Source organism: Equus przewalskii, chromosome 4 (genome assembly GCF_037783145.1).
Source record: "Equus przewalskii isolate Varuska chromosome 4, EquPr2, whole genome shotgun sequence".
In the NCBI taxonomy this organism is placed as follows: domain Eukaryota; kingdom Metazoa; phylum Chordata; class Mammalia; order Perissodactyla; family Equidae; genus Equus; species Equus przewalskii.
Genome location: NC_091834.1, coordinates 66,218,992 through 66,246,805, shown reverse-complemented (window position 1 = coordinate 66,246,805; position 27,814 = coordinate 66,218,992). Strand labels below are relative to the sequence as shown.

General features: G+C 43.9%; 1 protein-coding gene across 1 annotated transcript in view; it reads left to right on the top strand.

Annotated features, from left to right (window-relative positions):
* Window positions 1-27,814, top strand: part of AOAH (acyloxyacyl hydrolase) — a 180,420-nt gene that overhangs the window by 59,003 nt on the left and 93,603 nt on the right. The window contains exons 5-11 of the mRNA XM_070616264.1: window positions 7,614-7,673; window positions 13,321-13,391; window positions 20,302-20,362; window positions 21,466-21,536; window positions 22,419-22,467; window positions 24,895-24,943; window positions 26,771-26,865. Coding sequence (XP_070472365.1) covers window positions 7,614-7,673; window positions 13,321-13,391; window positions 20,302-20,362; window positions 21,466-21,536; window positions 22,419-22,467; window positions 24,895-24,943; window positions 26,771-26,865 — 456 coding nt within the window. The remainder of the gene's footprint in view (window positions 1-7,613; window positions 7,674-13,320; window positions 13,392-20,301; window positions 20,363-21,465; window positions 21,537-22,418; window positions 22,468-24,894; window positions 24,944-26,770; window positions 26,866-27,814) is intronic.

Sequence of the window (27,814 nt, the reverse complement as noted above, 5' to 3'; positions counted from 1 at the left end):
TTGTTACGATAAGAAACTAATACAAGTAAACTGATTAATTGCATAACATTGGGCAAGACTGATCTAGCCACTTGAATGTAGATAGAGTAATAGTAAAAGCTTAGAATGCTATGTTACAAAGCAAGTGACCAAGACAACCCAACCACACCCACCAGCTGACTAACCAGATTATTTGCCAGAAGTCAAATATTTTAAAAATAGGACAATATCAGGGCCAGCCCAGTGGTGCAGCAGTTAAGTTCACGCATAAGAAGTTAAGTTCTACTTCAGTGGCCCAAGGTTTGCCAGTTCAGATCCAGGGAGCAGACCTATGTACTGCTTATCAAACCATGCTGTGACAGGCATCCCACATATAAAATAGAGGAAGATGGGCACAGATGTTAGCTTAGGGCCAATCTTCTTCCAAAAAACAGGAAAATAGGATAATATCCTATGATAAGAATAGCCCATAGAGCCTAGCACTGGAGAATCTGTGCACATGCCAAGATACTAGGGAAGAAACAGTCAAAATGAAACAAAAGCATTAGTTGTGAAGACTCGGGCAATTCATTTACACAGCACTGGGTTTCTTGGATTTCTCACCTATAAAGTGGGATTAAGAACCATTCATCCCTGGGGCCGGCCTGGTGGTATAGTGGTTAAGTTCACGCGCTCCATTTTGGCAGCCCAGGGTTTGCAGGTTTGGATTCCAGGCATGGACAAACACTCAGCTTGTCAAGCCATGCTGTGGCGGCACCCCACATACGAAAAACAGAGGAAGATTGGCATAAATGTTAGCTCAAGGCCAATCTTCCTCAAGCAAAAAGAGGAAGATTGGCAACAGATGAGCCAATCTTACTAAAAAAAAAGAACTGTTTAGTCCTACCTTGCTGAGTTGGCATAAAGTATATACAATGATGCCTGATACAGAACTTGAAACATAGAATTCTGTAAAATGTGGTTAAGTGGTTTGTAGTGGTGGTGGTGGAGATGATGGTAGTAAAATCCATGAATAATAATGTCAGAAAAAGGAGTGGGGTAGGAATAGCACTGTTTAAAATAAGGCTTTTTTCAGAGGTGTTGCCTGGAGAAAAAGATAGCAGTAGTGTAACTAAAGCTATTGACACCAGTCGCTGTATAATGCAGAATTGGCCTAAGAGAAGGAAAAGAGGAAATCTAGCTAATGGTAAAATATGTGTGAAGAAAAGACATTTAGTGATAAAAGGGAATGCATTTAAAGGTGGTGGCTTTTTCCTTTTACTTTTACAGTTCTTTTCTTTTCTTTTTGGTTCCTGGAAGAAGAAAGTGACATGATCTGACTTCATTTTTTCCACATATCTTCAAGTCATCAGAGCTGGGAAATGTCGGAACATGAAAATCCAACTGGCCTTTGGTGGAACTAAATCCTATGTACTGGAAAATACCACTGTGGGATACAGTGGAACACAGACACAATAATAGATGGCAAATTCCACACAAAGGCCAGACATGCCACTATTTGATAAAACTTATAAGCAGAGGAGCTTTCTGCTTTTGTCTTCTGACAATAGAAATTGCCTCAAAGCCCGGTCTGTCCCTTTCTCCTGCCTCTTCAAGTCTGCCTTATTCTGGAGTGATTTATGCACTTACTGCCTGCAATGGGCAGTCAAGTCCTTGGAGACAGCTCCTTTAAATCTTACTCCATTTTTAAATCAACTAATACCACTTAATTTGGGTGTGAGTAACAATCTGTTCTAATAAACCTCTAGAAAAGATCCAGAGTAATCAGTGATCTTCTACTCACCCCAAAACCCCTTCACACGTGCCTGCTCTCTGACAATAAAGAACACACATCTAAAATCATCATTGCACTTTCCAGGGGCTTTCTCCCTTTGTGGGAACCTGTCACTGCTGTCAAACGCGTGAAGTGAACAAAAGGGGCTTTCTGCAATTTTCAAATCCACTGCTGCTATGATTGACAGCAGAGAACTCAATCACTGAAAATTATTCACTATCGAAACTCATGCCTAAAAATACTATTTTTCTTTGCTTCCTTCACCCCTACGTACACCAGAATTTAATTCTTTAACATCGCAGAACCTGGGAAGGCCCAATTAGTGAATGTGTCTTGTCCAATTCACCAATACTCCTAAAATGTCAAGGGAAATTACATTGAGTTGCGGGGCATCCCCCGTACACTATATTCTTTACATCTTTTCCCAACATCATCAATATAGCGCAATGCACTTTGGCTGCAACATTTGAATGTTTGGGAAATGACTTTCATATTCCTCCCCACAAAGTGGCTCATGCTAAGATGTGGTGTGGCTCTCCTAGAGGAGCATTTAGTTCACGCATTTCTCAAACTTTTTAATTTAAAATGACAGCAACAATTTTCTTTTCTAGTACCTATTAACGTCTCCCAGAGCAGGATTAAAAGCCTGGATTTTGTGCCAAAGAAGTCTGAATTGAATCTGGACTGTGCCACTTACTGACTCTGTGACTTTGGGCAAGTTATTTATCCACTCTAAGCCTCAGTTTACCTCATCTATAAAATAGGGATAATAGTAATTAATACTTCCTACATTGTATTCTAATTACAGTTTACTGTCAGTCTTCTTTCCCAGGTTATAAAACCCTTGATGAGAAGGATTATGTCTCATTCACTACTATATCCCTAATATATAATTCATGGTACAACATGGACACTCAACAAGTATTTGTGGAATGAATGAATAGAATGAATGATTGCACAAACGACTGACTGAATGAATATTTCTTTCTCCTTTCGTTATCAAGCATATGCTCGCTACTACGCTTGGGTTACACCAATTTCCACACAGGTGCATAAGTCCTTGGCATGCAGAGCCAGTGCTGTGACCTGACCACGTGATCCTTTGCATTAAACCATCCACACTCCATGTGAGTTACACTTGCCATTCCCCTAGGCCTTGACGAAACCTCGTAAGTCATATTTTCCTGCTTGTGTTAAAATTTCAGGCTTACTTCATTCTTGGAAAGCTGTACGGCAACGGCAGGAGAGGTGTTGCAGTCTAGAAACATGAATGCTATCAGCTTTGCTTGCAGAGTGGTCCTCATTAAATTATGTAACCTCTGAGCCTCCATTTTCTCATCTGTAAAATGGGAAAAAACAATACTTTCCTCTCAGGGTGGTCTTCAGGATCATCAAAAAATAGCATACATTATTATAATTTTTCCAGCTGTGTATTGGTGACATAACAACCCAAAATAAAAACACCAATTGTTGTTAACAGTAATGTCATGCTTACTATATGCAAGGTACTATTCTAAGTACTGTCTTGTTCAATCCTCACAAAAAGTGCTATTATCATCCCCATTTTGTAGATGAGGAAACTGAGGCTCAGAGTGCTTAAGTAATTTGCCCAGGGTGCCACAACTAGTAAATGGTGAAACTAGTATTCAAACCTGCAAACACTCTCGAGTTGAAATTCGCTCTAAATAGGAAATAACAATGGAGACCATGATGTAGTGATTTATACATCATTTAAAGAGCTTCTATTGAAGATGGAAGTTTCACCCACATTCAAACTGCTAAATTTGACAACTTTCTTCCTCTGGCTTAGACTCCCACTTGGCTAATGCGTGACAAAGTGCAAACCCTACCAGGGCACTCCTTTGGCCAAGAAACTGATGGCAGCTAGGGCCTGACCCTTGCTCTTCCATCATCCAAACTGCTCAGAGCCCAGGGTCAAGAATCACTACCCCTCTGGAGAGCAAGAGTGGTCAGTGGTCACCAAGCCTCTCCTCTTGTCTGAAGACTTTGGGCTGGCTGTGGTTTGGATGAACACTTGAATCATTCTAGACAAAAATGTTTCACAAGCCTCCATGGATGTATGCTACCATGTGCTTGGATGATCAAGTAAAGAGTCGGCCTCTCCTGTTTTGTAGACTTCTGGGGCACCACGCCATGTTGTCACTGGAATTTTCCGAGTTCTTGAGTAAGGAAATTCAATATACATATCCAAGGTTCTTTGGACTATAAGCCTTCAGGATGACGGCTTAGATCTCTGTGAGCCTGTGTGATGGCTTCCTTGGCTATTCACTTGTGAGAGTGTTAAATAGGCTCTGAAGGGGATTTGAAGCTGGAATAAGGAAACGCTATAACCAAAGGGAGAAAGTAATGAGAAGCTGAAAAGATTTGACCATAACAAATTGCAGGATCAAGCGAGCACTTCCAGGACCGAGCTCCTCATTGTTGATGGAGAATCAGCTTATGCCTCCCATCATTGCTCTGGCCGAGTCATAAACATCATTAGGGCTCCAACCAGAAGACTTTTATAGCCAGCTCACAGTCTATTCCTAAACTGTCTCTCCAACTGCTGATTACAGTTGTACCCTCCATTCTGAAGTTTAATTTTTCAGAAGATGGAAGTGTTGTCCTCATACCTTAGAAACAATGGCTTAAACACTGCGAAAATGTTACCAAGGAGAGACAGCAATTATCTTCATTTTCACGTGGCTTACAATTTGCCCCCATGCCTGTCATTAAGACAAGCAAACAAATTAGCTTTTCCAAATGTCTTTGAGTCCTTACATCCGTTCTCTTACAAGGAAAATGAATCAGGCCTTTCTCTAGACTCTCTTTTTGATATCGGGATTAATGTACTTGAACTGTGGGAGAAAGCGGTGCTCTGGTCAAGCCAGGTCCAGATGAACTTGCCCTCAGCCTTCCAGGGAGGACCACAGAAGCTTCAATCAGTGTAGCACTGAGGGGTCAGGAGGCATTTGGGACAGCCCTTGCCACTGCTTTGTTTTTGCTTGTCTTTATCCCTCACTAAACATTGATCCCCCCTAGAGAACTGAGCTGGATTAAAATCAAATTGATTCTCTCAAGGGAGTCCACATGACCTCTCCTAGGAAGACTTTGCCAAGGCCCTCTCTCTGCTTCGTCTCACTTCTTTTTGCTGTACTTGCTCCTGGTCTGTCTCCTTCCAGCCCCAAAGCTCTGGGAGGGCAGGGAAATCTCTTCACCACCAGAGCTCCAGGGTCCTCACCACATGACTGTACCCTGAGCACATCAGTTTCTTTTTCAGTGAGAAACAGGGCCACATGTACTGAGAGCTTTTTAAAAAGCATTTATTGCTGATTTTGTGGTTATTACTGAAAATCTAGAAAACACAGGAAAGAACAAAAAGAAAAAAGTTGTCACTCACAATTATTATGGCATATTTCTTTGCAGGATTTCTTTCTGTCTCTGTAAAATCTGATAGGCTGTTTTCCTTGCTTAATGTAGTATCATGAACGTTTTCTTGCACTTTTTGTTTCTATATCTATTGAGCACCTAGTATGTAGCAGGGACTGTGCTGGGCCCTGTGGATGATGAGCTGGGCTTAGAATGGTACTTCCTAGAATAGGCAGAGTGGTACTTCCTTCTGAGACAGAGAAGTACAGGGCATATAATTAAGGCAGAAGAACACCACCTTCAAGTTTCAATGTTGTGGAGAATGAGCTTGAGGCTAGCAAGTGCAGCCAAAAGGGGCACCATAGCAGAAAGTCACAACCAGATCTAGTGTCTCATAACGACCTCACCAGAAATGCTTACTTTATACAATAGGAGAATTTCCAGGATTTGTTGGAATTTCCAGAAAAAAATTTTTGAATGGGGCCATTCCCTAAGCAGTCTTTCTATTAAAGACATTGGTATGTTAAAAGTTAGGATTGTAATGAATTCTTTGGGCCCTGCTGTCAGCCAATCAGAATGAACTCAGGGAGTGGTGTTGAAGCGCAGTCTGGAGGTGCCCACCAGGTGCACCATGACATTGGCCCCTTCTTTAACTTATTACAAGGAGTTCTGGGAAGTCCCAGGGAGAGGCTGGGAAGCCAGGGCAGTAGTGGGGACACTCAGGAGCTCACGGACACAACTGTCACCAACTGACACCATGGTGTTTCAATGTTTTAAGAAACGTAACACTGTTCAAGGGTATCCTGACAACCAGACCCGCCGGAAGAGCAGCTGCTTTTCTCAAGTCTCTAACACGCGCTCTTAGATGTCAGCTAGCCTGCTGCCTCTTACACAAGTGCCATAGTTTGCCAGCCTTTGAACTTGAGCTGAAGGCAGTGTGATTTGGGGCAGACACCAGGGAGAGGGTTTCAGAGCCTGCCCACGGAGGGCTCTGCTGCCCTTCTTCCTAAAACACCACCTGGAAAATTCACTCCTACCCGGGCTCACACAGAGTGGTCACTCCTCTGTTCATGTTAGCTCAACAAGGCTGTGGTCTTCAGAACATCACATAGCTCCAGGGTGGAGAAAGGCATCTCCCAGAGTGAAGAACGTGCACAGGAGGGGCTCAAGTCATGAACATCTGTCAGCAGCAATGGCCAGCATCTCCCAGGCGGCCTCCCCTGCAGACTAGCCAGCTTCAAAGTCCCATTCCAGGACCCATTTTTTCTGCTTAAATGCTGGGACAATGTTGTCAGTCACCTGGAGCAAGAGCTAGGGCACTCTCCCCAAATCTCAGCTTCCCTACTGATTCGGGTAAGGGAAAACTGGGGCTGAAAGACAGAAGTTTCCAATCAAGCTATCAATTATTGAGCACGGGATTATGGGGGCAGACCTGAGCTAGGGGCTTCACACGAATGATGTCCTGTAATCTTCACAGCACCTTATGAGGTAAGTAGCTGTAATCCCCATGTTGCAGATGATAAAAATAGAGCTTTCTAATATGTTAAGGAATTCTCTGCATGCTGAAGGGCTTGGAGTATAACTTGGTTAAGGTTGCACAGCTATTAAGCAGCAAAGCTGGGGTTTGAACCCAGGCATGCAAACCATCACCCATGCTCTGTTAGAGGCACACAGGGAGCAGGCCAAGGAGGAATGTGGCAGGGCCAGGACACGTGCACTGAGTGGAAGGACAAAAGCTCTGGGAAGCAGCACTGAGAGCAAATCTTTCCCAACCCTCACTACACTCCCAAGGTACTTTTCTTCCAACTCTCCCAGAGATACACCAACACAGTGGTCCTTGGAGTTCCATAATGACAGTTGTTGGTAATGACTAGCCACCTCTTTATAGTTTCAATGTAAACTTGGAAGATGTGCTTAGATGCTTTCAAAATGGTTGAAAGAGAACAGGGGACGTCTAGCTAGGAGAAGAGGAGGTGAATGAGAGAGAGATGGTGTGTGACCTTGCGTGCTAGTAGCCAGTCCTTCTTTGGTACAGCAGCACACGGCGCTCAGGTCAGCTGTTGACAGCCTCCTGCGGTGGGGCTTTCAGACAGAAGGACAAGTAGGGAGATCAGCATGCATAGCCGGCAGGGGGGCAGGGGTTCAGATTGCTCTCTGCCAGACACTGGCTTTGCAATCTTCAGCCAGTTTCTTAGCTTTTCTGCATCTCATTTTCCTCATCTGTAAAAAGGTCCTACCTCTTAGAGCTGTTGTGAATATTAAATAAGATAAAGTTTACAAAGTGCTTAGCATGGCATCTGGCACAAAGTAAATCCCTTAATAAAGATGGTTATTAACATGAAATTGCCTTCTTATGAATTATTTTATCACAAATTTATGGAATAATTTCTTTATTGCAAATTTAAGGACTTTAAAAATCCTAACTTTAGAAAAGACAAAGAAAGAAAAGAGGAGGAACAAATTGTAATATTGTCTAACTTTGCTTTTACAGGAGACATGGAAATTTACGCTAGAGAAGGCAAGACAGATTGTCAAGAAATCCCCGACCCTGGTAAGCAATCGATGAGTGGAATCCTTGGCACGTTCCTCTCCCTGACCCCTGCTCTCACAGTCTAGAGGCCACAGGCTACTCCAGATACAAGCCCACTGTGTAACATAGTTAAATTGGGACTGAAGTAGAATCGTGAGCTGCTTCCCCCTTTTCTCCTCCCTTCTGTCTTCAGCAGCGTTTCCCAACCTCGGCACTACTGACACTTTGGGCTGGATAATTCTTGATTGTGGGGGCCGTCCTGTGCATTGTAGGATGTTCAGCAGCATCCCTGTCCTCTACCCACTAGATGCCAGCAGCACAATCCACTCCTCCCTGGTCATGACAACCAAAAATGTCTCCTGACGTTGTCAAATGTCCCCTGATATTCACAGTTGAGATCTGCTGCTCTCCAGCAGACCATTTTTAAAGAGGCTGTTCCTCCACTTTCAGAACATACGACTTTAGGCTGAGCCTCAGTTTTCCTGTCAGTAAGATAGGGACCATAATAGCATTCCTTTCCCAAAGCATGGATGTGAGGACTAATAGAGATGATGTGTGTGAAGTGCCTGTATCATGCCTGGGATTTATCAAGCTCTCAATAAATGCTAGCTAAACTCATCACCATTATTATTCCTCTCCCCTAATTTGTCCTCTTTGTAATAATAATTTTATTCAACAGGTAGAATGTTCAGTTCAAGTCAGTTATCATGGAGTCAAGTATTTGACTTAGGCACTGGTTACAAATCAGCCCAATGTTAAGGGAAACAGAAAAGTAGACCTTTAGGGACCGGCCTGGTGGTGCAGCAATTAAGTTCACACGTTCTGCTTTGGTGGCCCAGGTTCGCCAATTTGGATCCTGTGTGCGGACCTACACACCTCTTGTCAAGCCACGCTGTGGTAGGTGGCCCACATATAAAGTAGAGGAAGATGGGCACGGATGTTAGCTCAGGGCCAGTCTTCCTCAGCAAAAAAGAGGAGGATTGGTGACAGATGTTAGCTCAGGGCTAATCTTCCTCAAAAAAAAAAGAAAAGAAAACGAAAAGTAGACCTTTAAAAGACAGAGGCTCCCTCGTTGCTAAGGTCCTGGCAGAAAGGAAGCATTCTTCAGAGATGAGAGGGTGAGGACCTCATCCTTGGCTTCTCCCTGCTGGCCCGGCTCATCACTTACCCTGATGCAATACATTTAAGGTGGTATTGATTTGGCAACACAGAAATAAAGGGGAGGAAAATCCCTCAGGGCTTGGCTTGCCAGATTTAGCAAATAAAAATAGAGGACATCCAATTAAATTTGAATTTCAAATATACAAGAAATAATTTTTTCATGTAAGTATGTCCAGTGCAATATTTTATCGGGTAATCCTGTTCGGGGAGGCATATGGATTTTGACATACAAAGCTGATACATGTGGAATGGCAGTGTGCGGGCATTTGCACACAATCGATTAATCAATCACAATGTCTGCATGGCCAATCATTATTTAATTCAGTGAATAATTACAGGCCCACCATAGCCGGTTCAGCTAATCTGCTTTAGTTGTTGAACAAGAAATTGAAACAGCACGGGAAACCCTTGACCACCACTGTCAGAACACTAAACAGAACTGGAGAATAATACAATTCTTCTTTTACTCTTCTCAATATGCATCTAAAAACTTATTCTCAGGGCATTGTTTATTTCACTAGCACAAACTGCCTTGGCATTAACTCAAAGGCTCATTAGAATTTTACAATTTTTCATTTCTGTCACCAAAATTGCTAGCATAATTCATGGGGCAGGATTCCAAAATTCCTTTTGGCTTCTCACAAGGAATTATTGGAATCCTGCCCCATGAATTATGCTTGCAATTCTGGGTGAGAAACCAAAAAAATAATTATGCCGAACAATTCAACAATAAAAAAACTCTTCAAAAACCTCTTCCAATTTATTTACTCTCCAGATTAAAGCTATCAAAGAAAAAAAATCATCAAAAAATGCAAATAAGCATCTCTGGAAAACTGTCCAGAGGATATTGGCTGCAATTAATCCACTGTGATGGTGGATTGGACGCAGACCTGGCGGATGCAGACAGAAACCCACAGTAGGTTGTGTATTATTTCAGCACAGCCTGTCAGACTGCAAGAATCCTGACTGGGGAAAAGTTAAGTATTGTGAAGGGAGTCAAGTGTCCCAGAGAAGATCTTCACCTCAGTGAGGCCCTGAAAAGCTCCTCACGGGGACTTTTCACAGATTCAGCAGAGCACCGAGCATCTAAGGGTTTAGAGTATCTGAGGATGGAATCAATTTATTTAATTCTCACAAAAACCTCTACAAAGTAGAGAGTACATTTTTGTTATCAACCCCGTTCTACAGATGAGAGGACTAAGGACAGACAGATTAAGTAATTCACTCACTCCACATAGCTAGTAAGTGAGAAACCCATCATTTAAAGCCAGATCTAGCTACTTCCAAGTTCCTACCCTTTCCACCATGCCAGAGCCCTTGGCCAGACCTCCTCAGCACTAAATTTCAGGAAGCACCCTTCACATCACAGGCCATGTGGATATTAGAATTATGCAGTGTACAACTTGTGAAGCTGTACATGATGGCCCTGACTGCAAACCTACCTACTCAATAGAAGTGTCTGAGAAGCCTTTGAAAATTGCTGCTGTTCAAGTACTGCCCCAGTCCAATTAAATCCAAGTAAAATAACACAGAGCAAGGGTTGAAAAGCACTTCACCACGCAGAAATTCAGTTTCAGGTTGGCCGTATACAGAAGAGTGGTTACTCTGCCCATTTGACTCTCTATTTACCCCACTCACCACATTTTCCTTTATCAACCCCCATTTGTTGTTCTGTGTTCATTTAACATCCTGGTGTGTGGGAAGCTCAGGATGCAAGCAGAAGCTGGCTAAATAGATTGCAAAGTGAAGATGCTGCGTGACTCTTGTGCCCAGGGACAGCCAGATTTGAGACTTTCATTTTAGAAGGGATTACATGCAGCCAGATGCGATATTTTAAATCCATTGCTGAGTAAATAACAGCCCACATTTTGCCTCTGTCTAGCAAAGCTCAAATTGAAAGGAAGGGCTGGCGAGCACACAAACAAGGACTTCTGCTATGTGGGTCTACGTCCATCTTAGTTCTCTTTGCAAGTAAGTTGTAAGAATAGGATAGTCTTTCCCATATTACATGATGAAAAGACCAAATAATCAAAACCTCTGTCTAAACAGGAGGAGTTCTGGGGGATGAAGCAACATCAAGCTATTGCCCACATTGCAGCCCCAATTTCTGGGGTCATGGAATGCCAAAGACAGTTGCAGCCTTCAGGCTGAATTTTGACAGCAAACAGCTATGCAATTATAACACTTTATTCTGGTGTCCCTCTTGTGTAGTCATTATAAAGCCATCCACGTAAGTTTTCAAAGTATTGGTTATCATCAATGCTAAAACCTCCATTGCCTTTAGGTTAATTAGACCAAGGCCTTTAGACTAATGTAAATCTTAAAAGACGTAGCTCAAACATTCAAATGTAACCTGACTTTGGAGTCTGGGTCTCAGAATGTGTCTGTATTTCCAAATGGCCACCAATGCTATGGTGTGATTTCACACTGGTGTTTGTTTTACACTGTGTCTACACGGATCTCAATCGATTACCAGCTCTCTGGACTCAGCCTGGCAAACACCCCTCCTTTCCCCACCATCCCCCTCCTCCCACCTTACAGCAGTGGTTCCCAGCCAATGGCAATTTTGTCCTCCCCCACCTCCTCCCTAGGGACATTTGGCCATGTCTGGAGACATTCCTGTCCTGCTGGCACCCAGTGGGTAGACACCAGATATGCTGCTAAACATCCTACAGTGTACGGCACAACCCCACAACAAAGAACTATTTAGGCCAAAATGACAAGAATGTGAAGGTTAGAAACCCCAGGATCACGCATCAGGATCTCTAGCTGCCAAAGATCTCTCTGCCCATCTTGTCTGCTCCTGTCCCCCCTCCCCCCACCCACCCGAGATATCTTTGAAATACAAATGTGATCACTCTGCTTAACACTCATCCCCACTGCCCTCAGGATGATATGTAGTGTGGCATCCTAGGTTTGTCAGGATGTCTCCTTCCTTCTATGATTCACCTCATTGTCGCATTTCCCTATGCTCCAGCCAGGTCAGGTGGTCTCCCAAGGTGCCAGACCTGCTCATACCTCCACAGCACTGTGTGGGGTGCTCCCTCTGCCAGGAGCGGTACTTCTCTGGCTTTGGCGTGCACTCCAGCAACGTGGGACCTTGTTAAAACATAGATGCTGACTCAGCAAGTCTGCTGTGGAGCCTGAAACTTTGTATTTCTAGCAGTTCCCAGGCAGCATCAGTGTTCCTAGTTTGTGATCACACTTTCAGCAGCTAGAACCCAGAACAGCAGTTCTCAAACCTTAGTGGGCATCAGGATACCCTAGAGGCTATGAACACACAGATTCCCAGGACCGACCCCAGGCTTTCTGATTCAGTAGGTAGGGGTGGGGCCCACAGATTGCCTCTGTAGTAAGTTTGTGGACTGCACTGGAGTGGCAAAGCCTACAGCATCTGTCTTTTCCTCCCCACCTGACTCCTTTGTACCTGACTTCTGGGTCATCTCCTGCCTCCTCCTCCGGGCTCCTAGACAGCTCTGCTAATGCCTGGACCACTGTACACCTCACAGAACGTGCTAAGAGCTGGGATATCCACTCCCACCCTCCACTAGACCATAAGATCCGTGAGGACAAGGACAGCATCTTCTGTCTTCACGTCTTGTGTATAGATGAGGGTACTGGTCAGGATTGTTCCTCTAATCCTACAAAATTGGGCAAATATCATGAAGATCCTTCAAGGACTCTTTTATAGCCTAAAAACATTGCCAATTCTCCTTTGCCAGGGTCAAAATATCTGCAACGCCCTGAATACAATCATAGCCATCTGAAGGACTCTCTGGGCTGGCAGCAATCCACTGCATCTCTCCCTTCGTTCATAAATGCTGATTCCTTTTTCTACCCTGTTGTCTTCTTTTTGTTTCATCTGAGGAAAGCATCATGGAAATCACAATCTTTCTAAAAGCACTGCTTACTAAAAAGCCAAGGCTTTTCATTTCTCACACAGCTAGAGTCTTACGGAAACTGCCATCTGAAATCCCTTTGCTCATGAAGCTGGAGGAGCTTGATCTGTGCCTCTTCCCCAGGGAAGGGCTCTTCCTTCTTCCTTCTTCCCAAGCCCTGGTCCTGTCTCTCCCAAAAGTCTCTTGTTTACCTCATAATAGAAGGGAATTATTTTATTTGAAAATGTTCTTTACTTTCAAATCTTTTTTCAAAGCACTTGGGTAGAATGAGGAAGAAGAATTTTTTTGTCCAAGTAGAACAGACAAAGGTGGGCCAGACCCTTTTGGGAAGAGATGGAGAGTAGGTGAGGTGGGAATAGCTGGCAGGGTGAAGAGGAAGGGGGTGCTTCGGCTGAGGAAGCAGCAGGAACAAAGGCACAGAGGTGGAGTGAATATGGAGAGAGAGGACAGAACAAGAGGTAATTTACTTACGTAAAATGGCCCGCATTCTGGATGAAGGAGGATCCAGAAATCCAGATTATGGAGCCAATGGGAGAGGAAGGGCCTCTAGAAGTTGGGGGACCATTCCTTGCACTAAACCACCCTTTCTGTTATTTTTTTCTCTCCAGAAATATTCCAGAAGTGATTCCAATATCTGTTCGCTCCCATTTTTGGCCAAGATCTGTGAGATGATTAAATCGTATGTATACTATTTCCACCTTCCTGACCACTGGCATAGGACAGCATCTTTGGTTTCCCTGTTTTCCAATGACTAAAGTGTTCTTCAGACTTAAAAGACATCTTCCAGGAAATGAAAGTGTTTCTTACTCACAACTTACACAGACACTAAAAGATAATTAGCTCTGAAAAAAATCAATTTGGAAATATACTGAATACCAGTATCTTTGAAACTCAAAGCCTGACTTATCCCCCAGGCTGGAACGCAGCCTGCCAGAGACACTTCTGAGCAGCTTGGTGCCCCTTGCCCCTCACTTAGAAACAGCGCCCCCTGGCTGTGTGAGGTACAGACGAGGGTAGCAACTCATCATGGCAGGGACTCTTTGAGCATCTTTACTGCCAAGCACTCAGGAGGCTGAAAAGGGACCATTTTTTCACAAAGCCCAATCTAGTACCAAAAAAAATCTGGCTCAGATCTGTAGGAACAGGATTCCGAATTCAGAGACGCTCTCTAGAATTCCCCAGCCCTCCTGTCTCAGGTTAAAATCCCATACTCCAGCTCCACTTTGAGTAGAGGTTATGCTGGATGTCAGAGTAATGGCTGTCAAAACATTAAGAGACGGAACGGTGTCCTGAGGGGAACATTGGACTATGAGGCAAAATAGCATAGTTTCTACCTTCCACTCAGCTGCTGCCCATATGACTACTGCTGCTGCTGCCGGGGCATATATGGACGCTGTTCCAGGTGCCAGATGCTGGACTTTCAATACAGTTCCACATTTAGTTCTCACAACAGCTCCATGAAGTAGGGATTATTATTATTATTCCCATTTCATAGAGAAGGAAACTGAGGCTTAAAGAAGTAACTTCTCCCAGCCACTGGGGACCCAAGACACACTCCAGGTGTATTGAATCCAAAACGTACTTTGGGAACATCCATATTCTTCACTCCTGTGCAAGGCTGCTTCTCGAGCCAATTTTGAGAACTTGATCCACTGAACGTCTCTGAGCGTCATTTTTCCCGTACCTAAACTTAAGGCGTAGACTAAATTATGGCTGCACCTCAGAATCATTTGGGAAGTTTTTAAAATGCAGACACCTTGGTCTGAGACCTGGAGGGAGGGCACCGCATTCTCCTACGCTCCTGATTGTCTACGTCCTCCCAGGCGCTCATGTTCTCATTCATGTGCAAGACTGAGGATGCTGCAGGTACAGCTGATGCTTTGATGACTCGAAATAATGCTCTTTGGCTGTGAGACATTCATGTTGACCACACCATCCGTCCTGGCCCCTGCTCCTTTTCTTCCTGCTCTCCTGCGGGCAGTTCCTATTTCTTGAGCCCATTCCAGTCTGGCCTGGCTCTCAACATAAGGGCTTAGATGTGAGAACGCCCAGAGGTGAGAGTCGGGTTGAACCTCTGGACTGAGAGGCTATATTCGTTTTTTAGGGCTGCTGTAATAAAATACCACACACTGAGGGGCTTGGAACAACAGAAATGTATTCTCTCCCAGTTCTGGAGCGTAGAAGTCTGAAAGCAAGGTGCTGGCAGGGTCTATCTGAGACTATGCTCCCTCTGAGACCCTGAGTCTTCCTCACTCTTAGCTTCTGGTGGTGGCTGTCAATTCTTGGCCTTCCTTGGCTTGTAGCCACGTCGCTCCAGTCTCTGCATCTGTCTTCATACGTGGCCGTCCTCCCTATGTGCCTGTCTTTTCCTTTTATAAGGACATTGGTCATATTGGATTCGTGCCCGCTCTAATGACCTCATCTTAACTTGATAACATCTGCAAATAAAGTCACAGTCACAGGGACCAGGTGTTAGAACTTCAACATATCTTTTTGGTGAACACCATTCAACCCATAAGAGAGGCACTTTTCCCGCTTTCTGCCATCCTTCGTCTCACGAGCTTTGCAGGAGCTGAATCCACTGAACAGCTCCTGTCTGCTGTGGAAGCATCTTGGGAGAGGAGGAGGTTATGCTTCTGACCCACATTCAGAGCCTCTTAGGGACCCAAGAGTTTAGCAACTTTTCCTGATTCATCTGCCCGCGTGAGCTTCTGCAAGCCAGCTGTGCAAAGTGCTGGCCTGGGTCCCAGAAACAGTATCCACACCACTTTTCATGAATAGGGGTGGATGCCGAGAGCATCAGGACACGGGGCGGGGAGGGGAGAGATCCGACATGAAGGAAGATGCTGGGAGGCTGAGGTGCAGCCAGCTCCCCAGACCCCAATCATTTCATCATGCCCGGCTCTTGTTAAATTGAGACCCCTGTCCCCTCCTTACTGAAAGCATCATTTTCTATGTCAAACGTGGGCCAGCTGGACCCAAAGTGACAGCTCTTCAATTGAACTACCTTTGAAAACCTGAATTCAAGAGCATCTTGGGCCAGAGATTTTCCTGGCCCAATTTAAAAGGGACATTCTTCTTTTATGAAAAAGCAGAAGCAGAGTGTTTTTCTTCTTTGTAAAAATCATTGTACTTCGAGTATAATTTGCAGCAGGTCACAATCTAGTCAGTGCTTTATGGTTTACAAAGAACATTTAAATGCAGCCTCATTTATTCTTCAAAACAAGCTGCGGCTCCATAATAATAACGATAACGAAAAGTTATCTAGTGCTGTCTATGCTCCAGGAACTTGTGTAAGTGCAAGCCTGTAAGGCAGACACCATTATTGTCTCCTTCCTAAAGAGATAAAGCCATTTGCCCAAGATCACAGAGCTGGTCATGGATAAATCTGACACTTGAGGGGCTGGCCGGGTGGCACAGTGGTTAAGTTCGCATGCTCTGCTTCTGCAGCCCGGGGTTCACAGGTTCAGATCTTGGGTGCAGACCTACACACCACACACCAAGCTATGCTGTGCTGGTGCCCCACATACAAAATAGAGGAAGATTGGCACCGATGTTCACTTGGGGACAATCTTCCTCAAGCGAAAAAAAGAGAGAGAGAGGAAGATTGGCAACAGATGTTAGCTCAGGGCCAGTCTTCTTCACCAAAAATAATAATAATAATAATAATCTGACATTTGAACCCAACAGCCTGATTCCAAAGGCCACTACCTTGTCTGTCCCTTAACTCTTACTCCACTTTTAGATAAGCAAATAAGTTCTAACACATTAAATGCCTGACCCACTAGCACAGTCGGCAGGTGGCAGGGGTGAGATCTGCTTGTCTTCTGTTACACAATCCTTCAATAAAATCCCCTCCAGCAGGAGTGCCTTTCCTGCTCTGTGCCTCTCCCTGCCCTCATCCTGTTTGGTCTAATGCCTTCAATATACATTAGAGGTGTCTCCACCCACCCCTACACCCCCTGGCCCCACTCCCAGCCTAAGTTCAGTCACTCGGCCAGCCCGCCTGGGGACTCCGGGTTCACTGGTCCCTGCCCCTGCTCCTGCTCCTCTAAGGCTGCCTCCCCATCAGTCTCCCACACCGACCAGCGGCCCTTGGAGAGGGAGACATCATTTCTTAGTAAATTCTTTATCCCTGGTACCTACCACAGCGCTTAGCCGTAGGGGAACTTAGTGAAGAAATGAGGGAATAAAGAAAGAAAAAAGCACTACTTTGCTAGGAAAAAAAAAATGTGTAAAATACCAGACTACTGCTATGGGGCAATCAAGTTTGTTGGTGTTGTCTTGTTTTGATCAAAATCCACAGTGCTTACCCTCCGTTACTTTCGACTGTAACAGTGGTAAGTCAGGAGGCTCCTCTCTTAATAATCTAGTCTTCCAATAGAGTATTCAACTTAGTTTCTATGTGCATAAACCCACATAGTATTATTTCACATAAATGTATATGGACTATCCAATTTTATGTTAATTGTGCTTTTAATTCATTATTATTTTTTCGTTTTTCACTTGTTCCTTCTTTCCCATGCCCTGCTCCTTCCACCCACGTCGGTCCTGGTCCCCACCACCAAGGTGAGCCAGGTCAACACATCAGGGTGTAAACTTCCATGGTTTTCTCTGCTCTCATTTCATCTTACAGAGATGCATATAACACACCCACTTATGTACAAAACAGACCTGCTCAGGGCCGGCCCCATGGCCGAGTGGTTAAAATTCTGCATGCTCCACTTTGGCAGCCTCAGTTCGCGGGTTCAAATCCTGGGTGCAGACCTACTCCACTTATCAGCCATGCTGTGGAGGTATCCCGCATACAAAAAATAGAGGAGGATTGGCACAGATGTTAGCTCAGGGCTAAATTTTCTCACACACACACAAAAAAAATACCACAGACCTGCTCCCCCCCCCCCCGTACCCCCCCCCCCCCCGGGGTGCTTCCTGGGACTCAGATGTGAGGACGTTATGCATGGAAACTTTATTCTCCCTAGTTTTCTTTTGTAATGCCCCAGTTTCACGAAGTAATTTTAGGGAGTTTGAACTTGAATAGCTCACTATTATGTAATGAATAGCATCCAGCTACAATTACAATTGCTTGCGGGGTCAAGCCTGCTAGCCCAGCATCTGGCAGCTACAGAGCAGCGGCGGCCAGCAAGTGATTAGCTGCTCCAGCCGACATGGTAACTGGATAGAAAATTGTGTGGCTGGAAACCTGCAAATCTGAAGACAGTCCATGGACCAGATTTGGGATGTCTCCAGAAACTAAAATGTCGTAAGAGCAGACACCCGACTCCTGTTCACACAACCCTAGAAAGCACCCTTGGAATAACTGCTACCGTTGCACATAATAACAAAAAGAGCTAATGTTTCACGAGTGCTTACCATGTGCTTGGCGCAGGTCTTCGTGCTTCACGGTAGCACCTCATTTACTCTTTGCAACAGCCCTAGGAAGCAGGTACTAATATTGGCCCCATTTTACAAATGAGGAAACAGAGGTACAAAATGGTTAAATAATTTGCCTCAGAGCACATAGCAAGTAGACAGCAAACCTGGGATGCAAACCCGGAGTCTAATTTCTGAACCCAGAGCTATGTTAAGGGGCTTCCCCTGGCTTTTCCTTCCTACTAGAACACTGTTCACGCAATTACTTGCCTTGAAAATGCTTTCTCATCCTTTAGATTCACCTTAAGATCACCTCCTCCCCTGTATAGAGTGAGAGATGTTTTCCCTCTTGGTGCACAACCCTTTTATAGCATTTTCTCCTTAGTACTATAGTTATCCATCGATGCATCATTTTCCCCCACCCATCACTAAGGTCCTCTAGCACAGGAAACGTGTCCTATATTTATCCCTAATATCTAATATGATGTCTGACACACAGTAGGGACTCCAAAAATGCCTGTGGAATAAATGAATGAATGTTTCAGCATACAACCAGACACCTGTAAGGATATACAAGGTATCAAATTTAGATATAATTTTGCAGAAGTAATGTTCGTAAAAGTCAACAATGCCTTATCCAAAACCTTGGAGCCAGATGTGATTTGGCATTCAGAATTCTCCAGATTTTAAGAAAGCAACATATGGGGTGTATACCATGTCACCCAACACTCTCAGCACCTCCTGATCAAACATATTATATTTCAACAGTGAAATGTAGGAATGTTCACCCTGAGGAGGGTAAAGCTTATGAATTGCTTTAAATCAGTTTAGGTCAAGTTTTGCCACCAAATGAATTTGCTACGAAGTTGAAAAAAAACTCCTGGTCTTCAGAGCTGTTTGGGTTTGGGGGCTGTGACTAAGAAATTGTGGACTTTATGTAAATTGCAGTTTGTGTCACTTTGGATGATTAATCTACCCTCTCTTGTCTAGAATATATGGCTTTAGTTAGTCACTTTGAGCCTTTAAAATAAGCAGATGAAGTTTAATTTAATGAACTAGCTTTCCAATTCAAGAGACAATTAATTGTTCCTTCCTTCAAGGACAAATTCTCATCTCCAAGACGGCAAAAGTGGAAGGGAATAGCTTCGGCATACCCAAGTGAGACCTTTCACCCAGCCCCTTTTCTCAAAGTGAAAATATGGCTGTTTGGGTCTGTACCATCTCCGTCTCTCTGTCTCTCTCTCTCTCTGTATGTGTGTGTGTGTGTCTTACCTCCCTTTCTCAACCAGAAAAATAAAACAGCTGTCCAAGAGGTCAAATATGGGCATGGGAGAAAACTACTCAGTCTCACGGGGGTGTCTTCTCTAAAGAAGCCATGACCTGACCCTCTGGTGGGTCCACCATCCCAGAGTTCATAAGACGAGCTCCATGCTGCCAATTAGGCACCATGCTGGCTCTGGCTGCGTTCATTTTTCTTGGGGCTCTCAGAACAGCTAAGAAGTTCTTGACTCAGAAGACCATTTAGTAAATCCTATAAAGGGTCATGTTTCTCTCTCTGCCCTCTAAGCTCCAAGGATAGCCTCACCCTCCAAATGGAGTTCACCATTTAGGGGCTGGGAAGAGTGTGGTGGTAAGGACACAGGGAAACGTTCACCCAGGGAAGGTGTCCACAGATTTGGCACGAATTTGCTTGGTCATCAATCACATCAGAGTCCTTAGTTTCCCAGGCTCATGAATGGGAGTGAAAGCTGGCAGCTAATGATAACTAAACGCCTCAAGATTCTCAGAGTAAGTGACTTAAAAGAGGAGAATTTTAAGAAAAGACTCCCATTACAGAATGTGTAAAACAGTGCAAATTCAATCTGTAGTGCTGAGCTCATTGACTGGACCAGACTGGAGCAAAACTACAGTCTCCTTCTTTCCTCGGGATCCCAACATCAATATCCCATGCCCTCTAAACTTCAATTCAGTTATTTTACTTCCCCATACAGGCCAAGTTAAACATCAGAGAGAAAATAGTTCTGTTGGGTGGAGAGCAGAGATTGGCAAAGTTTGACTGGCACTCTTACGTACCATGGAGGCCCTTAATTTTATTTTTAGAAAAAGCTTCTGTCACGTAAACTCAACACAGCCGTATCTGAAAATGTCTCTATTTTCACAAACACAGGAGTTTTTTTTTTCTTGGCTCACCAGGTGTTTTGTTTTCTTTTTTCTAGAGCTATAAAAAATTCTGTGCCATTCAAAGATGTAGATTCAGACAAATACAGTGTCTTCCCCGTAAGTATTAAGAGTAACCGAATGTTCACTAGATATTGCATCACTTCCTACAAATGTCTTTCCTTTAATAAGACAAGATTGAATTCCATTTTAATGTATTATTAATTTGATAATACACCATTTCAGGATTTTTATGGACTTTTTGGCATCTTAATAATACATGGAGCATCCACATGGATCTTAGGCCTAGACTCTCTGTTTCCTGAAGCCATTCCCAGCTGGAATTCTCCATGAGGATTTCGGTTATCTTGAAAACTGCTTTGAATTATTTTTGAAATTCCAAAACCTCCTTTAACTTACTGTTTTAAAGTGTATGTGTATGTGTGTGTTCGTGCGTGTGTGCACGTTTGATTTAGAGCAGTTAGGATGCTGGGATGTTCTCTCCGAAAGGAAACAAGCAAGTAACAGATGTCACAAACTCCTCAAAGTTGCTGGCACTGCAGATATTCCATGTGGGAATGGGGGAGACAAAAACATCGTTTGACATTATCATGGCCCTTGATTCTGTCAAATCAGGCAGGTCAAACATATAATAAATGTACACTAATTAACCAGTTTGGCTAGAGATTTTTTTAATTATCAGTAAAATGATTCATCGTTTGACCAAATAACCCAGTTATTTTGGAGCCTAAGAAGACTGATGATTAGTAGAGAAAGTTCAGGGAGTTAGATGGCCCTGCTGTTTGTGGAAGTGCATTTAGACACATATACGAACACACGTATGTGTGCGTGCACACAGATGTACAACATGCACTCATATAACCACACATATAAGTCCACCAATGCCCACATGCATACACATTCATGCACATAAACCTCCATACACCCACCTACAGGCAGAAACCCCAACATCACCTACACACACATATTTACATACACACACACTACTACCTGTTACTGGCCCTGGTACTATATTATGTTGCACCTCACACAGCATGTTTGATCATATTAATTTTAATTTTCTTTGTGATCTCTAGTGTTCCTAGACTGTGTGTGAATTAAGAACTGCAGATGTCAATACCCCCAGGCAGCTCTGATTGACCTTCATCGTGGGTAATATCAAGGCAGAACTAACCCTTCCTATGTGTGCTCTTCAATTTCAGACACTGCGGGGCTACCACTGGCGAGGGAGAGACTGTAATGACAGCAACGGGATGGCATACCCGGGCAGAAGGTAACTGTCTCTGCTGGTCACTGATTGGAAAATTACCTTCTGAAAAGGAGGCAGGAGGCATAATTCCTTCCCCCAGCCTAGGGGGAAGCCATGCTTACAGAGACGAAGGACCTCCATGTCTCAACTAAAGCAAAGCTCAGTGAAAAAAGAACAGCATTCATTCATTCATTCATCCAAGAAATGTTCATTGAGCACCTACTAATTGCCAAGCACTCTGCATCAAGTTGGGCGGTAAACAAAATAGAAGTAAGTCTCCTCTTGTGGAGCTTACAGTCTAGTGGGAGAAACAAGCAAGCAAACGGGTTATTGTGGATGTTTATCCAGCCGCCTGCATGAGTTCTATGTGCAAGGCTGAGCCCAGAATATCAGCCTCTCCCATCAGGAGTAAGGAGAGGGCTACTGTCAGTGGAGTACATGTCACATTTTAGTCCTGGGCTGATGTTCAGCCAATCACATCTCTGACTTCAAAAAATACATATGCCAACCTTCATCTTAGGTGAAGATGACAGCTGAGATGACAGTGCCAAAGCATTAAATTAACCAGATGTTCAGGGTTTAGAGGCATAATTTTAATGGCTCCACCTATCTAAATAAAGTAGACCACAGATTTGCTCATTTCGCTCATCAGCACCATTCTGCAACAATACAGTCCGTGGATAGAGTCAATCATGAAAAGATTGGATTTGGTCCACAGGTTCCAGCAAATATCCAAAACCAAGAGAATGGCAAAGAAGCCAAGCAGAGTGTGGGTGGCACTCTTCCTTGAAGAACCTGTTGTCTATCAAAGACATTTCGTGTAGCACTCATCCGTTCATTCATGAAGCTAGCATTCACTAAGTGACAAGTATATGTCAAAGACCAATGTCGATGTTTTCTTCTTAGGCCAGACAACTGGGATATACATCAGGATTCCAACTGTAACGGCATTTGGGTAAGCAACTACATTCAATTGAAGCCTGTGCTCTTAGTTTACACCCTTCTTAAAAGCCCACCGCCTATTTGCTTTAGTCAGACCTAAGGAAGAAGATGACAGACCAAAGCAACTCTTTTTCTGCTGTTTATAAGAGGGGTATAGAATTCTGATCACACATGAAGAGTGTCAATGACATAATGAGAGTTGAGGCTTTCTCTGTCACAGCCCCTTTAAGCCTTGCTTAAGGTCACCCACATGTAATCCCTTTATTCTGTTTTGAACAGTGTGAAATTAAACAGAGAGTGGTGTTAGCAAAGTTTTACAGCAACCCAAACAGCTGTTGGGGCCAGCCATGTGCTGTCATTATTTCACTGCAGCCATTTTTTCCCTGTTTCATAAGGTTAGTTAGGCAGAGTGGAATTACCCTGTGGTTACCCCACTACCTACACCTCAAGGCATCCAATGCTGGTGCCCTGGTTCCCTCTGAATACTGGATTTGCAGCTTCCAGGTAGAGAAAAGGAAAGGAAAGAGGAAAGCCAACCAACTGCTTATCTGAGGACAGCAATGGCAGCAGACCCAAGTTGTGTGGGGTCTTGAGCTTATATGATTTGAAGGGTCCTCACGAAGAAACAGAATACCAAATTACAAGTACAAAATCAAGTATGAAAGTAAATAATTAATTAGAACAATAAAAGAAATCCTAACAAATTACTGGAGACTTAGAAATTCAGGTCCCTTTCTTTTGAGGTCTCTTTTCTGATTTTCCAAGAGTGCTTACGTGGAAACATGTCCCAGGTGCAACCAGGCTTCTCCTCTCCACCTGGAATACTCTGTAGCTCCCAGCCTCTCCCAGCACTCACACAAATAAAGACTGAGCAAACGAGGATCCCTGAAGTTTAGGATTCCTCAGCTTCAAAATAAATTGCCTCTGGATAGTTGCCTCATTTATCTTCTTGGATGAAAAGGAGAAAGTTTCCATAAATATTTCCCTCTCTCCAGGACACTGATGGTCCATGGCTTCTTGGATGTGGGGAGCAGGACAAATTGTACCTCAGTCCATCTCATCCAGTTTATCATCAGTCACGCTGCCTTTTCATGAGGAGGAGAGGACATCTCCCCTAGATCTTATGGTGTCAAGACCACCAAGGCGGGTCTTGTTCTGATAAATTCAAGCTTAGTTGTCATGTTGGAGGACAAAGGGTGTTGAGCAATGTGTGAGGCTGCTGTCTTTGTTCCATGGCCCCATCCCTGCCTCTCACGTGATATGCCACCCCACATGAGGAAGGCCAATAAGAGACTGTGCTAGACCAATGGAAATCCACCAGGAGCTCAGGGAGCCAAGACCCAGTGCATCATCAGTAACGACAGAAAGGCACATGACCTTCATACCTATCCCCTTCCACAGAGGAAAAATGACTCACAGAATCACAAAATCATAAACTCAGAAGGGACTTTATAATCATCAAGTCCAATGTTTCCCAAACTGGGTCCACAGAAACCCAGTGTTGAGTGTGAGGTGAATAGGTATGGGGGGAGGGGTTCTATAGTCAAGTTTAGGGAGCACTCGGTCAATAAACCTGAACAGTTTTCTTTACTTCTGGATTTCTCAGCATCTTTAATGTTTTAGTGTGCACTGGGAGCCCCGAGACCACGAGAGTGAACGCGTATATATACATGTATATATGTATATATTTTTTTAAAGCTTTCCCTTAAAGTTATCCAGACTCTGCTTGAACCTTCCAAGGACTGGTCACTAGACTAATGGGCAGCACTAACTTTAAGTGTTAGAAAGTCCCCTCAGCTGTGTTCACTCAGTCCAAATCACAGGCCCAACCTCACTTCCAGGGTTCTCAGTCTCAGCGTATTGACCTTTGGGTGGGATAATTCTTTACTGTTGGGCTGTCTTGTAAATTGTAGGATGTTCAGCAGCATCCCTGGCATCTACCCACTAGATACAAGTAGCTCCCCCTCCCTGTGTTGTAACAACCAACAACGTCTCCAGACATTGCCAAATATCCCTTGGGGTGGGGTTGGGGGCAAAATCAGCCCTGTTGAAAGTTGCTGCTCTAGAAGCATCATCCTTAGGCACTGGAGAGGTCAGGACACTTAGAGCTCCAGCTCAGAGCCTCCCGAACCCACTCTGACCTTGTGCCCAGTCACTGGGCCTGCAATGCTTCCTGGGAGTGTCCCTCGCAGCGCTCCTGCTCTGCAACCTTCTGAACAAGATAAACCAGTTTCTGGATCTCTCCCTATTCCTGCCCCCGTTCCTTAAAGCCCAACTCATTCACACAGTGTTGCTATGTTGGATTAAGGGCTCAAGAGACTTTAAAGGGTTCTATCTACTGATTTGCCTTTGTACTTTTAAAGCCATTTGGGAAGGATTTAGCATACGTGTCTCATAAATTTAACAATAAACTGCTAATGTTATCATTTCTCTTTTAAAGGGTGTTGATCCAAAAGATGGAATTCCATATGAGAAGAAATTCTGTGAAGGTATGAACTGGAAAAATCAATGTGCATATTACAACAGAATATTTTTTCTAGTCTGAGTCAAATTGAAGGGAACAGACCACCCAACTGAGGAAGTGCCTGATGCTACAACTTAAAGTTGACAATTTATATTTATTTTCATGACAAATCAGAAAAAGACATGAAAAAGACTATAGACAAAGGAGGCAGAATCTAGAAAAAGCAAAACTGAATTTAATTGACTCCTTTATTTGGGGATTGGAAACTTCAGCGATAATGTTAGAAAATGCTGCAGGATAGATAACAGGGTAGCTGAAATCCAGCACTTCTCCAAATAAGAACACAAGGAGAGGTGACTATTTTTAATCTTCTTCATATCCTTCTCAACATACTACAAAGTCCGGCATCTGGGCTTACTGACAGAGTCCCCAGGTCAGCTGGGCTAGAGACTCATATCTGGGTGACTTGAGGGAGACCTCCAACCTATAGCCATTGGGAGTTCCCAAAAATAGCTGAGCGAAAACTGTGTATTCTAAATGCCCAAATGCCACAGACATCTGGGCTACCAGTAATGTTAGGAGAAACCTATTACCACCCACATCTTACTGAAAACACACTCCTGAGATGCCCAAAGAGTCTCAAACAAGACCCTATCACTGTTTTATATCTAGGCAATGCTTTTCCCTAACATTTAGAAGCATTTCATTCATTCATTCATTCAACAGATACTTCCTGAATGCCTATTCCTCCTATGCACCAAGGACTATACTTGTCTCTGAGTTTTCATGATGTGATTGCCCTCAATCAACTTAAAGTCTAATTTCTTTAAGCTCTCAAGGGGGCAGGAAGAGGGTAGAAAATGTAAAGACCCACCACATAGTTATGCAGTTTAGAAATGCTTGTTGGATGAATGAAAGAACGAACAAATAAACTAATGAATAAATTAACTCAGATCTAAGTGAAATACTGGTATGAGGCTCTGAGGTCACTGTGGGAAGCCTGTTGGATTCCCCATATCCCACTCCCTCCTTGATGCCCTGGGCCTTCTCAGTCCCTATGTCTGTGGCCAAGTGCTAGCTGTCACAGAGGTCCAAGATAAGGAGCCACTGGAGCGAGGCTGGGCCATCCTCCAGCATGATTTGCGGGGTTTGGAGGTACGAGAAGGAGGCTCCCCTCTCTGATTCTGGGAGGCATTGCTTGATTCTTCCAGGATCTTTAGGGATTTGGAAGAGCACATGCATCACCCAAGGATGAATGACTTGTGTAGATGGGCCGCAGAATCAGATTGACTCTTAACCTCCAAACATACAGGGCTGCACGGAGACCTTTCTTTCTCCATCTCCCCATTAATTAGCCAGAATTGTCCATCCAGTGCTTTTGCGTATATGGATTAAGAGCTTTAAAAGACCAAAACATCCTTGAAAAATCAAAATTGTTCCATGAGATCACTAATCTTGAAAGTGAATTGTAGCAGAAATTGGTGTGTTTTCCAAGAAAGCAATTTCCAGAACCAGAATTTAGGGCATATTTCTGAGTTCAGATAAACTTTTGATTCATGTATTCATCTGTCATTCACTCAGGATGTTGCAGGACAGTTTGCTTTATGCTGAGCTAGGAAACACACCTGCAACTGTATAGCTTAGCTAGCAGTTTCAATGGCCTAGAAATCTCATTCAGCTCCTAAATGCTATGCCCCTCACTCTCCAACACGCAAAAAAATGGCAATGCATCACTATTACGATGCTCTGTGCACAGAACCTCACACCAGGGTATACGCTCTCCTAACTATCCAATCTGGAGGCTCCAAACTACTTGAGTGCCTAAATAATGTGAATAAATTGTGCCACCTAGGTTCACAGCCCAGGGGAATCATTTTGCTGGGAGACTCAGCTGGGGCTCATTTTCACATCTCTCCTGAATGGATCACAGCTTCGCAGATGTCTTTGGTAAGTAATTTTGGCAGTAATCATCCCGGATGTGCTGGACTTTGTGTTTGTTCCCCCCTTGCTCTCTCTAAATGTGATGCCAACTCCAAACAGGTGCAAATTTCCCTCCTCAGCAAAATATGCCATAAAACGCACATCCACAGCCATTTCAGTTCAGTTCACTTCAAACAATGAGGTAAGAAATGTGAGGGCAACGCTACAGCACATTCCTAGCAAGAGCCATCTCGTCCATTAGAGAAGGGCGTGGTCCCCCTGCCCAGCAGAAAGGAAACCTTGGCACATGGGGAAGCCCTTGTCACAGGGCCACCTCTGCGTGTGGTTCCCTCTTCCCTCTCCTAGAAAAATGACACTCTAATCCAGAGAAATTAAACTACAGAAATTATAAATTCTCCCTTGACCTCTTCTTCTCAGACGAAAGAAATCAGACATGAACCTAAACTCTGAGGGAACCTCTCCCAAGTCACAAAACTGGGCAGACAAAGACCTCCCCTTGTAAGGATGAGCAAGCCAGGAAGCATCTGGAGACGTAGAAAATGCTCAGGATCTCAAAAAAAGAGTGCTCTTTTGACAAAAACTTGCCGTAGGAGAGTGACATTTTGTAAAATATAAAATTAACGATAATTGAGAGGAGATTGCACCCGTGAAAAAGGAACAATCTGAGATCCGGGAAGACTACTTTTAGGTGAAAGAACAATAATTACCTGATGTAAAAATGCAATGGCAATACTGACTAGCAGGTTGGACAATGCAAAAAACAAGATGAGCAAACCAGCTGTGGAAATTCCGGAACTCAGATGAGAGGCACGCAGGATAAGTGCTTTGAGATTGAATAGGAAACCCAGAAGACACATCAGGCAGAGAGGAAGTGATGACCAAATAAATAGGAAAAGATAATTTTCTTGACTTGAGGAAATTCTTGTCTTCAGTCCAAAACCCCCAATGAGCATCA